We start from the raw sequence: 15,893 nt of genomic DNA on the forward strand, positions 1-15,893 counted from the left end.
ATTAACTACCTCGATAATTTCAATATCGTCGTGAACATTATCGCCCTGTGTCATTGCGAAGCCACGCCTAGAGAATTGAAATTACGATAGCATCTCCAACATTCGAACTAACAGAGAAATATGACTGTTCCAATTAAGAAGTTTTCGAATGATTAAATATGCTAGTTCGCGTTTCTTCTTGATACATTAACTGATACATTACGTTAATTTTTATTCGTGAATTTATTAATTATTCGCAAACAAGTTTTGCTCCCCCAAATGATCACTATTAAATTTACTCCACTGTACAATCACATTGATCTCCAATCTGGTTGGTTGAATGATTTGAATTCAAAATAAAGTTACAATTGATTTATTGTGAGAGCCGGGAATTAATTTGTCCACCGAATATTGTGAAATTGATTATACAACTAACAATATCCAAATGTCTAACCACATCCTCCTTGAACGTAGCCAATAAATTATATTTACTTTTCCAAAGTGTTAGATCTTTTCATTATTTGTAGAAATGTCGAAAAAAGTGCTTTTATGCAATCGAGAAAAAATCAATAACAAAAAGGGGTCTCGTAAGAAATCAAATCGAAAATAATTGCTTTTCAACCAACTTGTCTGTTCTTTTCGATAATGTACTATCTATGTTTTACGATATAATCCAATTATTCAACAATAATTGATCTTCTGTTGTTAAAGAGAAGTAACTACAATATCCTAATACTTATGAATAGACTATGGAGACTTATGATATGTTCAAATATTTTCGAACGATAGTAAAATACAAACTTTGAGGAATGGTTAGTTCTTATTCACAGCTACATATTACTGTAAGAAATAAAATTTGATTACACTTCACTTGTAAAATATGAAGTTAAGGCAATTTATGACTTCTATTGAGTCAAGTAGTTATTCTTTACTCGTAAAAACTGTTACAGTAAGAAACAAAATTTTATTACACTTTACTTGAAATTTACATAAACCCCCGCAGTGTACTTAAGAGTGGTGATGCAAGTGTATGTTGCGCAGTAGATGCACGGATAAATCATTTAAATGGAACGCCTAAACATCATCGTTATTTATGGTGGTACGAAAAAACTCCTCGAGACAGAATTAGCAGATCAAAATTGAAAGAACTCGCATTTAGAACATCTCTAAGTGAATGTGAGTAATTTCCATTATAATTGATAATAGATTGATTTCATGATATTAACATATTATATTGCGTTAATGGTGCTTTTTATTCATGTAATTTATTTCTCATTCTACCCATGCATAAACTATCGATTAATTCAATCTCAAGGAATGATCTCTCTGTATAATAAAAATTATCAATTGTGTCTTTCAACGAAATTTTATGCTTCAAGGCTTCAAGGACGTTATCACCAAATTTTGAAATAAAATTTATTAAACTGCTGTAACATAACTGTTTATTTTTCAGGGTATCGTATACCTTTATACAGGCAGGATCAGCTAAATGAGATAATCGAAATATCTGCATTATTTGTTGTCGTCTAATCAAAATTCTTATGAGAAAGTTGCAATATTCCTTTTTTTGTCGATCATTTTTCTACGAAATCTCAAGGTCACTAGTATTTTCTTTATTCATAATCCTACATTTGTTTTTGGATATTCTCACAGTACATGAAAGTACAAATTCAACGACTTACATAATTATAAACATAACTATATTAGTGACGTTGAGCTTTCATAAAATAATTATCATGAAAAACGTTATGTCCATGTCTATGGAACAATAATATATTATATATTATTATATAATTGTTATATAATAACATATTGTGTATTATAATTGTTATATGATAATATATTATATATCATAATTGTAATATGATAATATATTATAATATAATTGTAATGTAATATATCATAATATAATTCTAACTTAATAATATACATATTAGAATAAAATAAGATTCTGATATTATTAGAAATTTATAAATAATAAAGATAGAACAATCACAATTTGCAAGTGTAGCCAACGACAATATATCGTCGTTCGGCACAACAGGAGTTACTTATTCACTCTAACGAATTTGGAAGAACTTAATTGGAAGCCTAATATTAATGAACAATTTATTCACACAGAATTTACTTTTATTTTTGGCAGATTTTGCAGTCTCAATTGGCATCGACGCACGACAGTGGAACACTACTACTCGCTGACGAAGCTTCAGATGGCTCAGGAAGCGGTGACAGGCCAATTTCGAAGAAGAAAGGAAAGAGCGACGACATCGACAACGACGACGAAGATCCCGACGGAGATGATCACGACGACGGAGAGGCGTCTGGTTCTGGCTTGGGACCCACCATACCAGGTATAGATTACAGATCCTTAGTCTTTTTAATTATTAAAGGCTCCCGCTGTTTTTTCGAAGGGTTTCATTCAACAAAGTCTGCAAAGTTTAATCGAAATAACCTGTTCAGTGACGAAATTTTGTAAACTGACAACACATGATTTAATTACTTCTTTTTTTTTTTCATTACTTTTTATTCATTTTATGTCGACAGAAATTCATTGAGCAAGAAAAAATTGGAAAAACAAAAAATATTCATATACATAAAAAAATAATATCCACATATGTGGACGTTGAGCGTGATTGGTAAATTACAAATGAAAAGTCTTCCGCTTAAATATTCATAATATTTTCATTTTCTTATTCATCGACCTTTCGTCACTCTGTATCACAAAAGCAGTTTGAAACGTACCAGTATAACTATTGAATACACGCGAAATTCAACACACGGTTACAAATCACCGTAATGTAAAAATACTAGTCGAAACGATAACTGTACACACTGGCGTACGATTATAATTTCTTATAAAATGGAATTAATCCTACAAATTGCGATTTTAAATTAATGCAGTTATTGATTTAAATGACTATATTATACACATCTGGTATTTTATTCGTCAAATATTAACGATATTCTTCAAATAATCAAAAAATTGTAGACAATTTTTTTAGCCCTCAAGTTTATGTAAAAGTAAAATATAGAACATGTTTCGATTTGTTCATGATGATAAAAAATGTATAAAGTAAATTAATAAATTAATTTTAATAAGAATTTTGTAACAAAAAACTTGATCAATTTTTCTTCCAACCGTAAAAAGGGGTGATCCAGTTTAAAAAAATGAAGGTGAACTTGAGATCCCTACAAGAAATAACATTAAAACAAATATTTTTATTTCACCATGTGAGCCACAATGAGCTATTCAACTTTGTCTTTAAGACATTTGACGTATTTTTAAAAATAGCAAAGGTATTTGAGGTGCAAACTTAGGTGACTCACCCTGTATACCAGAGTATACTAACATATACTAGAATATACTTCTATATTCCAGACTATACTAAAATATACTTCTATATTCCAGACTATACTAAAATATACTTCTATATACCAGACTATACTAGAATATACTAGAATATACAAGACTATAGTATAATATACTATTAGAATAAACTGGAATATATCAAAATATACTAGAATATACTAGAATGTATTAGAATATGCTGGTGAAGTTATACAAGGTTGTCCACCTAAATGTATCCACATAAATATCTCCTTCACTTGTGTCGATATCAAAAATATATTGTATGTAATTTATTTCAAATGAATTTCATATGTAATTTTAGTTTTAGAAAAAATATTCACAAAAAATATACACTTACAGTCGGCAAATAAATAATTAACGCCGCTGTACGAAAAATACATTTATTGTCTATATGACGGATGATGTCACATATAGTATTGCTAAACATACATTTTTTATTTCTAAACACCAATACTTCTTAAAGATAATAAGAATTCAGAGCAGCTAGATTTTCATTTAGAAATTGATTATTTCAATGTAAATTTGTCAATTTATGCAGGTGCCTGTAATAGTTTGTCGATTCAGTGGATACTAAAAGATACATCTGTGAGTGAAAAAGATGGAAAAATGATATTGGCATAAAAATATTCTCCACAGCGTATTCGTCCATCGATATCAGTCAAGCTGCATACAAAATGTTGTTTATTCCATGACAACGGAAGGAGACATTGATGTGGCTACAATTTAGAAGGGCCACCCTGTATACTAACAGTACATACAATACCTAAAGAGGAGTCAGTTCTTAAACCTACAGTTTCTATAGTTTCCGTCGCCGTCGAACAGGGTCGCTATTAATTAATTTGCTCGAGCAAACCATTGTGCAAACCGTTCGATTAATTGAACAAAATTACTCGTTGTTCCAGATCCAGCAATCAGGATGAATCATGACGAGGAACCCAAGTCCGGCTCATCGAACGTCCTCTTATCATCCGGCATCCTGGCGATCATTTGCGTGCACATGATCGCTTAAGCTGCGTCGGAATCGGCACGGAATAAGAAGGAAACAGTAATTCGACGGCCCGCGACCTAGACAAACACACAACATTGAAAGCCCGCGTCAAAACGGATAGTCCGATTCTACTTGACACGAGGAAACAACGATCCGCCGATTCCGCGCCACGAGAATCCGCTTGATAGGTATTTATCGTGCTGCCTGGACGGGAACACCTGCGAGGAAGACATGTTACCGCGCGATTACCGGAAACGGCAGGGAATCTGTTTCATGGTTCGCGGTTCAAAAGTGACTTTTATACACGTAGGCAGTTCGAGGAGGTTCGGAAGCCACGGCAACCACCGCCGAATCTTTCGTGTTCTCTCTGTTCGTTGATCGCCGTATGTGAATTTCCAGGAGAGATCGTTATACGCGTCACACGCGGGCAACATCCGTAGATCCTAATCTATGGAGGAACGGCAAAAACAAAGACAAGAGAGCAAAAAGAGAAGCTGGCGGAGCGTTTCCCGAGTATCTGCCGGTGGTGGTGTCTTGGCAAGGACCGCGTCCAGGCGTTTGACGGTCTGCCAGCAGCCCTCCGCTTTGGCCAGGCGTTGTTCTCCGTTCGAACGAACCGGCTGTTACAGAGGACGCGGGGGCCGATGCCTTGTAAAGATTTCCCTAAAATCGCGGATCCCGAGGAACAACGGGGGGATCAGGTTTTTATCGGTTGTACATTTTGTTGTTCGCGTACGAGGACTGAAAAATTTCTATTTAGAAAAGCAAGACTGTTCTAGGGAAAATTAAGCTGTTGAACTCGTCGAGTTGCTTCCGCGCGGACAGGCGAAGGCGATAGAGTACTAACGTTGAAAGTAATGCCGGTAGACAAATTCTCCCTCCCTATTTGCTACACGATGCGAACGCAAGTACGACCTCGAGATACGATGACCGAGATGGTACCGCGTCTTGTCTTCCGCGAAAAAAAGAAACGGAAGACCTCTGCAGTATGTTTCGCGGTCGCTGAAAGTCGGTATGAATTCAATCAGGGGAAGCTAGAGATAAAGTAATTCCGTGAACGATCCTCGCAACAATGTTCATTATTACGTATTCTTAGTGCGATCGCTTGGCTTTGAATCGCGAAGGAAAGCAACAACCGAAAGGAAGGTACCGCAACCATGTATATCTGTCGTGGCTGAAAAAAACGTTGTCAAGAGCTATGCCCTACGAAAAACACCAGCAAGCAGATTTCAATCTGAAGCGGGTGTCCGAAAATCCAGGACCAAGCTACCCGTTGGTCATTTTGATATTGTGGGCCATGAGCTGTGCAATATTCGCATCTCACCAGAGGCCACGCACTTCGAGCGATACGTATAGCTGCATCCCCAAGTTCCAAGGCCCCCCAAGGAGACCTTGCTATCAGAAAAACCAGCGAGAGTCTTAAATCAGGACGTCTCACCGGCAGCGTGATACGAACCGGAACCCTTCTTTGTCAAGCAAATCGCCGGCATATAATCCTTCGGCAATTGTAACCGAATCGGGTCTATAATCGTAACCTTGCGTACCCGAAATTCATCGAATGCCTTAGCGAACGACGACGAAACGTCGCTGAACAGAACACGACGGTACCATTTGCCAGTAAACCTGAACATTTCGTTCCAAAGATATACACGTTTGGCACCGGTACGCGTCACACGGAGCGCGCCATTTTGTGCGTCCCTACGACGAGAACGCCATGACCGTCTACACGGCCCTGAGCTGAAAGCTGCTGCTTTCCCACGCTTTTGCACCAGATCGAGGACACCCCTCTTCTTATACCTCTCGAATGGGTACGCCTCGACAACGCGCATAGGTAGAAAACTGTCGGTGTTGTGTTGATATATACAAATGATTATCGGAAATAGTAAAATGAAAGTATAACCGGAACAATCAGGGAAACACCAGTTGTGTAATCTTCGAATCACCAGCGGTTATGCGACCTGCTGCAGGCAGCGTAATCCCGTAGCACAAAGGTTGTCAGAGACGGAAAAAGCGTCTACGGTCGTTGTTTGACCATGGACAATAGGAGACAAAAGTGCAGACAGAAACGAAAGATATAACAACAAATTACTCGCGCGAAGAGATGCGTCGTCTACACCCACACACGAGACGAAGCGTTCCGGAAGTTAGAGGATCGCAGATGATAAAAAAAAACACGTAGTTTCCGTACAGCCTGAAATCTAATTGTAAGTGTCTTTCTTGTTTGAAAGTATCGGTCAACAATCCCATCAACACTGCCAGCAGTACCTTGAAGGGACTTCTCGCATTTACGCCGCGTCTTCGTAACACCTGGGAAGACCATGAGCAGGGTACAGCTTCGACTATTGTGCCTCGCGTCTTGCGACGTTCTTCGTCAACACGTCAACCATTTCTCGTTCATGGCGACGCGTGTATTTCGTCGTCGACGTCGATACACGGACTAACGGCGAGGGCTGTCCTCGTCAGTGATATATCGCGTCCACATGCCATATCGAAAAGCTAACTGCCAAAACGCCGATTGCACGACTGCAGCACGCATCCCGTCTCGAACTCGATGCACGCCGGTTTCTTTTGTAGACACGGCTGTCGTCGAGTGGCAGGTGTTCATCAACAACGAACATGTCGAGTGTAGCGTCGCGATAACAACGTATTCGCGTCGAAACGATCGCAACTCCGACCGTTTTCAACGACCGATCCGCGATCTTTCTCCGAGGAAAAGGCCAAACTTGCGCACAGTGCAACATTTTAGCAACCTAGGTGGACGCGCAGAGCGATTTCGATTAACACGTTCAGGATACCTCTGAAAGTCCGAACAGGACCTCAAGATAACGAATGTCGTGAATGAAACTTCAAATACAGTGATTTCTCTATATATGTCGCCAAGACCTGGATGATAAACGTCGCGGAATTATCCCCACTACCGCGGGGTATATCCCGTGAGGAGCCGCGAAGCTTGAGAGGCCTCGGACGCCGAGGTGTGTAAACATAACACGGCCAGTTATGACTCCTGGACGATACACGACGCTAACAAGACCCGTGTCGTTGACATGTATCGAGAATTCACTGTAACGGTTTGTTTGATGTCTTTAACTGGTTCAATGCGCAGCAAGTTTATAATTGTAACATTGATGGCTTTACAACCATTTTGAAACGTTGACGCTGAACGTGTTGACCAGATCACGATCACATAATATTGTACGACTCTTTCTAGTTTGTAAATAAAACGGTTCGAAATCTGTCAGTCTTGCGACAAAGGCAACCCTCTGGAAAGATTTCAATTGTACTCATCGATATTTGATGCAATATGGCGACGCTCCGAGAAAATTTGCGAACAATGTATGATTGACTGTTTAACTGTAAGCTTTATAATACAGAATGGAATTAGTTTCCGTATTTTTTTTTTTGTTTTCTATCTTACTGTATGTGTCATCCGTAAAATGTGTCGAAAATCGGTTAATGAATTTGCATAGCCATTTCAGAAACAAAAAAATTCTGTGCTTTGTATAGCCTAGGTGTCTAGCTTAAAATTAAAAAATATATTAATATTGTGTAAAGCGATATAATATGTTAAAAGTCGAAATGGAAAATTTATACAACGGAAGAGTAGGTAATAAATGTATACAAATATTACTGAAAAATGCTGACGCGAATGGTTGTGTGTTGTATATGCAAAGTTGTATTATACCGTTTAAATTCTATTGATTTATCGGTCGTTCTTTAGGGCAATATTTATATTTTCTAGTAAAATCGACACTCTCTTGCCGACTTATAGTGCACCGTGACGCTTACGAAGCGTTAGCTAAAATTGAATTGTAGTAGAATATATGTGTATCCTAGGTTGCTAAAATATTACACTGTGCTTTTCAGTTTACGCATACCATCGAATCGTGCATTACCGATTTTAAAAATGTTTTTCTTTTTTATAACTCTTTGAATACCGTTTATGCGCGGAGTACTAGCTACGTCGTGGGAAATTATATTGGAACGTAAGTACGCGAAATTGACTCCAAGCGGATCGAGAACTTTGCTAAACCTTGGACGTCTGACCGTTGCAAGGAGGCTCGAATTTGTGGTCGATCGCATTAATGATTTAATTGCTTCAAGAACATACTGTAATACAGTACAATACCTGTTTAATAGACGCAAATTTTGGGCCGTAAACAACACTTTGTAATCCTAAATAGTCAGTAGAATTATAATATTATAGAGTATTATTGTGTTACAAATATTATTTTATATTACGGAAACAGAATTTTTCTTCAGTTTTTCTTCATTTTTAGTTGTCGCGTCAAATACATTTCCATCATCAAAGTCCCCTAAATCTCCAATAAATCGTCGCTGTTCTAGAAAAATAATCACTGAAAAGACTAAACTGCAGACGGGAATAGTTAATTTTTTATAGGATATATTTAGAAAAATTTATAGTCAAGACGAGTTCAGAAATTACCAACCGGGTCACCGTAAATTAATAACATCACGCAAATGAAAAAACGTTGCTTCATACATGCAATTAGTGTCATTAAAAATCTTAATCATTATTTCTCCCCTCCTTCGGCCATCGCCTATCTGTTTATAAAATTTGTTTATTTCCATTTGACAATTTGTTATTTTGTTTTTGTTAATTTTCTTGGTTCACTCAATGGATAGTAAGGTTCGAACAATTCAAAGAAACGGTGGGGATAATTCTGCGGAAGTTAAGCGGAAAGAAATGCGTCTATCAAGCGGGAATTTACTGTACATGTTTTTTTTTTCATCTGAAGTTTGAAAACATTTATGAAGAGAATGGAACGCGCCTAAATTGAATCGTTAACGGTCAATCCAGTGCCATAATATTTTGCTGATGTTTATGAAATGTAGAAACGTCATGCTTTTGAAATCATTTTGATTGTTGTTTCTACGTTAATTACATTCGATGCGTTTATGTACATGCTAGACTTACGGTAAAATGTCGATTATTTGAAACAGCGGAAGGACGAAGCGTTTCGGACAATCAAACTTTTGGAGAAACGGCGAAAGGAGGGAAAAAAAAATTCGACGTGAACGGAGAAGAATATTTTTAAGAGTATTACGACTTGGGCAACTCTTTTGAATGGAAACGGGCTTGAAGTGTTCGGATTAGTGAGCAGAAATAAATCCTAGAATTTATTTCTAGGATTTATTTTGATATTTATTATCTAGGATAGTTCTGATCCTAGAATTTATTTATATAAATTTAATGGCTTTCTAAGAGTAATATTTGATAGTAACATTCGTTTTTTCGTAATGTTATCATTCAAGACCGAACAGATCTAAACTACCAGACGATGTAAGGTTATTAATTTTAAATTGATCTTATTTTAATTATTGTACATATAATTCTGCAATACTTTTGTTCATATGCGCCTAACTTTCCCGGTCTTGTATGTGTAACAAACTTATAATTTTGTAAAATATAAAATGATTACATATTAAATATGTAATATAACGTAAATAATACTATACTAATTGTCTCAAAGTCCTTTTTAATTGCACAATACTGTTACACAATAACATTTTTTAATACGCCTTTCATTCTACGGTATTTCAATTGGTAATTACGATACCTGCCAATATGTAATATGTGAAATTGTGAAAGATAAAAATTATGAAGACATACAATTAATTGTTGTAGTGTACATTTCAATTTTATGTTGAATAAATCATTTTTTAAACTTGTATACAATGATGGTTGAACTCTCAAATAAATTGTCATTGCATTAACGGTCTCATATGCATAAAATATTTGTATTATGACGATTTTATATAAATAAAATATGAATAAGTTTACTGGACTGACAAATAAGTCCTACAAATCACGATTAACACACAAGCCAGTTTAACCTTTTGAATTATAACGTGATTCTGTTTTATTGTTAACGTATTACACATTCATAATTATCCTAAGTACCGTACTTACTACATAAATTTTACAAGAATTTTGATAGATCAGAAATAATCTAGAAACATTGTATTATTAAATTCTATTGAATTTTATATTTTCTATGTTTTAAAGATACCACATATACAAGCTAGAAGTTACGTATGCGTGTCGGATTCAATCGATTCGAACAGCGAACGATGGTTGAAAAACGACTGTTCATTATTGCTCTTAAGAAAGTCATTGCGTTTCTGTAAGTTGAGAACTTACATGTCCGGGCAATGAATGTGTTAAAGTGTATCTAATGCTCGAATAATCGACGTTCTACTCTATTTATATTTGTATTATACATTTAGATACTTGAAGTGCCAAAATGAAAGGGGTGCAACGTTGACTGCGAAAACGTACGGTGACTCGTAGAGTTGAAACGAACGCGCGTCAACATCTGTAGAGGTCACCTTTATGACAGCAACAATCACTTCACCGATATTGTTGTCGTCGACATGATGCCACCGACATCCAGTTGGTCAACACAATATAACAACAATATACCTGGACTCTTCGTACAGTTTGAAGTTTCTCCTTTGTCATACATCGTTCATTTTTGCCGAAAACAATTTCGCACGACGCGACAGGTGGAAAACTGAAAAACTGTCCCTGAAAACAGTGAAACAATTTTCTTGTTAATGAATCAACCGTAGATTTATAGAGATCGACGTCACCCCTTTACAACGACACAAAAAAGACTTCAAGTGCAATTTTTTTTAGTCATTTCGTTACAGTTTAAATGGACGATTCAATTTGTAGCATTTTCGACCGAAATGTGTCCTCAGTTTTTCAGTCGCTACGTCGTGCACAAGTAACTCAGATACATATGAATGACGGTTTGCGAAAGTAGAGGCTTATACCTTTAAGATGAGAACAAATTTATTATTGTACTATTTTTTTGAACGAAATTATCGTAGCTCAAGTATTGACAATTTTTCGATAATCGGAAATTTGGTGTCGAAATTAACTTTGGGATCTACCGTGTAAGTTGTACGTCTAAAGACTCTTGCAAGTCAAAAGACGGTGAAATAATTGTCGGTGATTTGAACATGGTCGGTAAATAAACATTATCGGCAATCTGGATGTCGATGAAATCATGTCTGCGAAAACAATTCCGGTGAAACGATTATCGGTGTTTCGAAGGTGTGACCACATCTTTAGACGTCTGAGCTTCAAAGCGGACCTCGACTTTGGCGGTTTGCTTTCCAGCTAGAGCGATTAGACATAAGAAAAATGAAAAAAAAAAAAAGAAAGTAAAAAAAGGGGGGTACCAGCGAAACAGAAGCCTGTCGGTGAGTTTCGCAACGCGTTGATTCGGCGCCTCGGCGGCCGCACTGATTGTATACATTTGATTTGTCGGATCATTGAGGGTTAGTGCCTTTTTGAATATTCCCGGCCGTAGCGTCGTGTCATCTCACGCCCGACAGAAGGAGCGAGAGGGAGAGAGAGAAAGAGAGGGAGAGAAAGCGAGCGAGCCATCTATAAATACGAGTGTACAGGGCATTCATGCTAATAAAAGAAAGAAAAAAAAACGAAAACAATTGTGTGAGGGTGCGACCTTCTGTTCCTCCTTTAATACTTTTTTTTCTGTTGGAAGATCACTTGAGTCTCCTAGAGGCTTAAGGGAACACGGGCTATAACACTGTGTGCCGGCTATAGCTTCTCGTTCGAGACCTTGAAGCGAAATCCAATTTCCTCTGGAGCTTATGCCACGTTGACCAATCGTAAACTTGGAAGAAGTCCAGACTGTTCGAATGTAAAGTAACTGTGAGCTTTGCAACGACGAGATCTAGGAATCGAGTAGGTTTTGTTTTTCTATCGACAAAAGCATGTATCTTACTCGTAAGGTTAATTGTAAACGATAGAAGCTATCCGGAAGAAACTAGTCCATCGACCCGCGCGAACAACATTAAATTAATTGCGTCGCTGAATGAAACTTCCGTGAAACTATCATGGGTGATTTTACTTTCTTTCTATTGTACTAAAGAACGATAGCCCTTATCGTAATCCCACTAACCAACCAACCCCCCCCCCCACTTGCTTGTCTGCATTGCTGCGAAAAAGATGACGACAGGAGAGACCCGTTCTAATAACACAATTGACTTGCTGTTCTTCAAGAAAACTTCAGTTATCCGAATATTCAAAATGTTCGAAAAGTTTGCCTTAACAGGAAATCTTATCAGAAAACTTTATAAGTGACACTTTGTACGTTTCACTTGATGGTCAACGCGTATAACTTAAAAATATGTTTAGAATGAAACTGTAATTACGATCTAAAAAACTGCCCAATGAAATTCTTGAAACTATACAGCTAAAGAACGCCACCTAAATATCTCCTTTATTTCTAATGGCACAAAAAATATTTATGGCATAATTTACATGATATCAAAGAAGGAATACCATAGAAGAAAAATTTCTTCCATTTTGTAGCGGCTAAAAAAATACATTTGAATATGTTTAAGTAATGGCGTTCAGGTGACCTTGAGTACCAAAAATGTGATAAAATTGTAGGTTGAAATAAAGGAGATGTTTAGGTGGTCTAAGTGCAAAATTGTTTCAACGATTGTTGTCTAAAATATATTTTATACAGTTTTATAGGGCATTGGGAATTATGAAATTTTTTTCTAACAGTCTCTTTATATTCATTGCACTTTTGAAAATAGGTCAGCTCGCGTTACTCTTTAACCCCTCTCGGTATGATAACAAGTCAGACTCGTGGCGAAGTATTCATTTATTTTAATAAAATTAGATTCTTATTGTTAATGCTAGCCCTGGTAGAAAATATTCGATTAAAACCGTGAAGATGATTGTTGAACGGGGGCCTATATTAGATAAGAGAAATGTACATAGTAGACAAGTATGGTATAGTTAATGATATTTTAGGAAAATATTTTTAAAATGTTCAATTACTTTACCTTTCTATCAATTAAGAAACTACATCTGCGTGGTAATTATAAAGAGATTTAAATAGCATAACTATGCAACCCTTATTAATATTTCTAACGGCGGACATTGCCACAAAAATGTTCTAAACGCTCGGGGTTGATTAAACCCTTCCTTAAATTAGTGTTTAATTTGCTCGGTCCGTACATTATGACACAACAAAAATATTCATTTCTGTATTAATATTTCCATTATGTCAAGTTTTATCATTGAATTTGTCTTTATCGATAGCGAAAATGTTTTCCACGCTGATAATATGACTTATGATGATAGGCGCTCGATTTGTTCGAATATTTTTTGCCAGGGTAGTATTGAATCAGCAAAGTACCTCTAAACATGCGATACATATAGATTTTCTTTTTCTGCTAGAAAATGATAAAGCTTTACTCATCGTAGTTGTGAAGAAAGTACATGACACTGCTAGGGGCTAAGGAGTATTTCCGCTCTGTAGGATCAACAAATACCAAAAACAAAGATTGTCTGAATTTTCGGATCGGCAAAGTTTCCTTGCGAATTTTATGATTGTCAGCCGTTCTGAAAATAACAAGCCGATTCGAAGCGAGATGAAACGCGCAGTGAAAGCGTCGATCATTTCGATACGAAATTCCGCGCTATTGTATCTGCATACATATGTATGTACGAAGCAAGAGCACAGTGTGATGAATTGATGAGAACGGTTTTTTAAGATCCGATGAATTATGCAGCCGGTGTTCGACCCGCCGGCGGGGGAGAAGCCAATTTAACACAACTTAGGTACAATTGTCAGAATTCAGCGTTGTAATTCCTCTACTCGTGATCCTTCTTTGTCGGTGAAATTTAGGCAGCAAGCATTGAAACGGCGTTCACGCGTAGGTCGTACTTTAAAGCATACACTTTGTTGTCCTCGACACCGAGCAGGGTTCCGTGACCTCTTTCATCGCGGAGATATTAATTTATGTCCCTTTTAACGGCGCACGCCTCCCATCAGAATTTACGGTTGTCGTCGAACGCGACACACGGCCAAAAATTATTATATAAAGGAAGGAGATCATCTTGGCATTCGACTCCTCCGATTCCGGGTTCACTCTGTTTCCTTATCGAAGCATTGTTAACGGCACTAGCGATCGATTATTTTATTTATACTGCTCTTTGTTATACAAGTTTTGTGGTGCTACGTTTAATGAAACTGAAGAATTAATAAAAGTGATATATTTAAAACGAACGAATTGTGTTCATGTTCCAAGACTACGCGAAAAACAATTTGCGAGAATTGAGAACGCGGAATAAAGGAATACACACTCCGGGACAAAATGATAGCACGTCTCGCATTTTCAAAGTTTTGTAGCGATAACGGAAAAAATACATTTTTCATGTCATTACAGTAAGACCCCGTTAGTTGCAATCTCCGTATATTGCGTTTATTCTTGTCTGTTTTCAAAGTTGTTCATTTTTGCAACCGTAGATCACCTCAAGATCGTTTCAAAGATGTATGCTGAACTTGTTTTTGTTTCTGTACTTTCATAATATCAAAACAAAAATGACGAAGTGACAAAACACGAAGTGACCTTAACCCCTTGCCCTACAATCATGCCCTTCAGTCATACTCGTGATGAAAATTATGAACAGAGTCTAATAAATATGTACGTTATTAGTTTCCTTTAAACCGAAATAAAATTCTATTTTGGCGTTGTTAGTGTACAGTTATTGAGAAACATACAGTCATACAATAGATATAAATTGTCTCCTTCTTTTTCTTTAGGAAATTACGAATTACAAAAAAGTTCTAGTCACTAAAACTGTAAAATAAATCGTAGTGCAAAGGGTTAAAATAATCTTGAAAAATAAAGTTACAAATTTTTTGTCACAGTTACATCCTACATAGAAAATGGTGATAAAAGCCCCTCTACATCTTTGCTGTATCACCTACCGTTTTATTAAACGTATTCTGAATCAGCGTATGGAAACAAATTTCAGTTGCAACACGAAGATAAATTAATAAACCTACCAAGCACAAAACATATAAAAGTGAAACATTCCATAGAAGAAGAGAAGATTGAATTTACTTAAACTTTGTACGATTTTCATTATAATATGTGCTTAAATAAAGAAGTCAATTCAGTAATTTCCTGTGAAAACGTTTTTATAATTTCAATGATTGTGAAATAGAAAACCGATCATTTTGACCGTGGTAGGTTTAGTGTTAAAATCGTCCTAAATCTTAATATGAGCTATTTTTTTGTCCCGGTCGCGGTCAAGCACCCTCCTCTTCGATTTATCGATGTCACACATCGTGAAAGTATTGTCGACGAAATTAACTTTCTGAATAATAGCCGAACGAGGAATTAAAGAAACGATGCGACATTGAATGGGCTTATTGTGTACGCTTCAATTGACTCGTTCAACGTTGAATAGCGCCGATGGCGAATTTAATTAAAGCGATACACATTACGGTCCGTGGTAAGCTTCCACGGTCGACAGCTGCACGGCCTAACATGCGATGTATCCAGTAGAAACGTAAAAGCATAGAGCGAAAAATCCACAGAATCCGTACTTAAATGCTCAATTTGTCGTTCGTCAATTGGCTGCCACGATATGCTGCCGTCAAGCAGCGTCGCGGCGCCGAGGAACAAGGAAACCGCATAAATCGTGCAAAAAGCCGTAATTCATTGTTTCTCGTATTACAGTAATCACGG

General features: G+C 36.8%; 2 protein-coding genes across 2 annotated transcripts in view; both read left to right on the top strand.

The window, feature by feature from the left end:
• Positions 1–8,416, top strand: part of Dally (division abnormally delayed protein) — a 308,320-nt gene extending 299,904 nt beyond the window's left edge. The window contains exons 7-8 of the mRNA XM_076789540.1: positions 2,123–2,330; positions 4,252–8,416. Of these exons, the coding sequence (XP_076645655.1) occupies positions 2,123–2,330; positions 4,252–4,358 (315 nt within the window). The 3' untranslated portion in view covers positions 4,359–8,416. The remainder of the gene's footprint in view (positions 1–2,122; positions 2,331–4,251) is intronic.
• Rbm13 (RNA-binding motif protein 13) overlaps positions 1–15,893 on the top strand; it is a 181,049-nt gene that overhangs the window by 50,779 nt on the left and 114,377 nt on the right. The window lies entirely within an intron of this gene.

This window comes from Halictus rubicundus, chromosome 6 (assembly GCF_050948215.1).
Source record: "Halictus rubicundus isolate RS-2024b chromosome 6, iyHalRubi1_principal, whole genome shotgun sequence".
NCBI classification, from domain to species: Eukaryota; Metazoa; Arthropoda; class Insecta; order Hymenoptera; family Halictidae; genus Halictus; species Halictus rubicundus.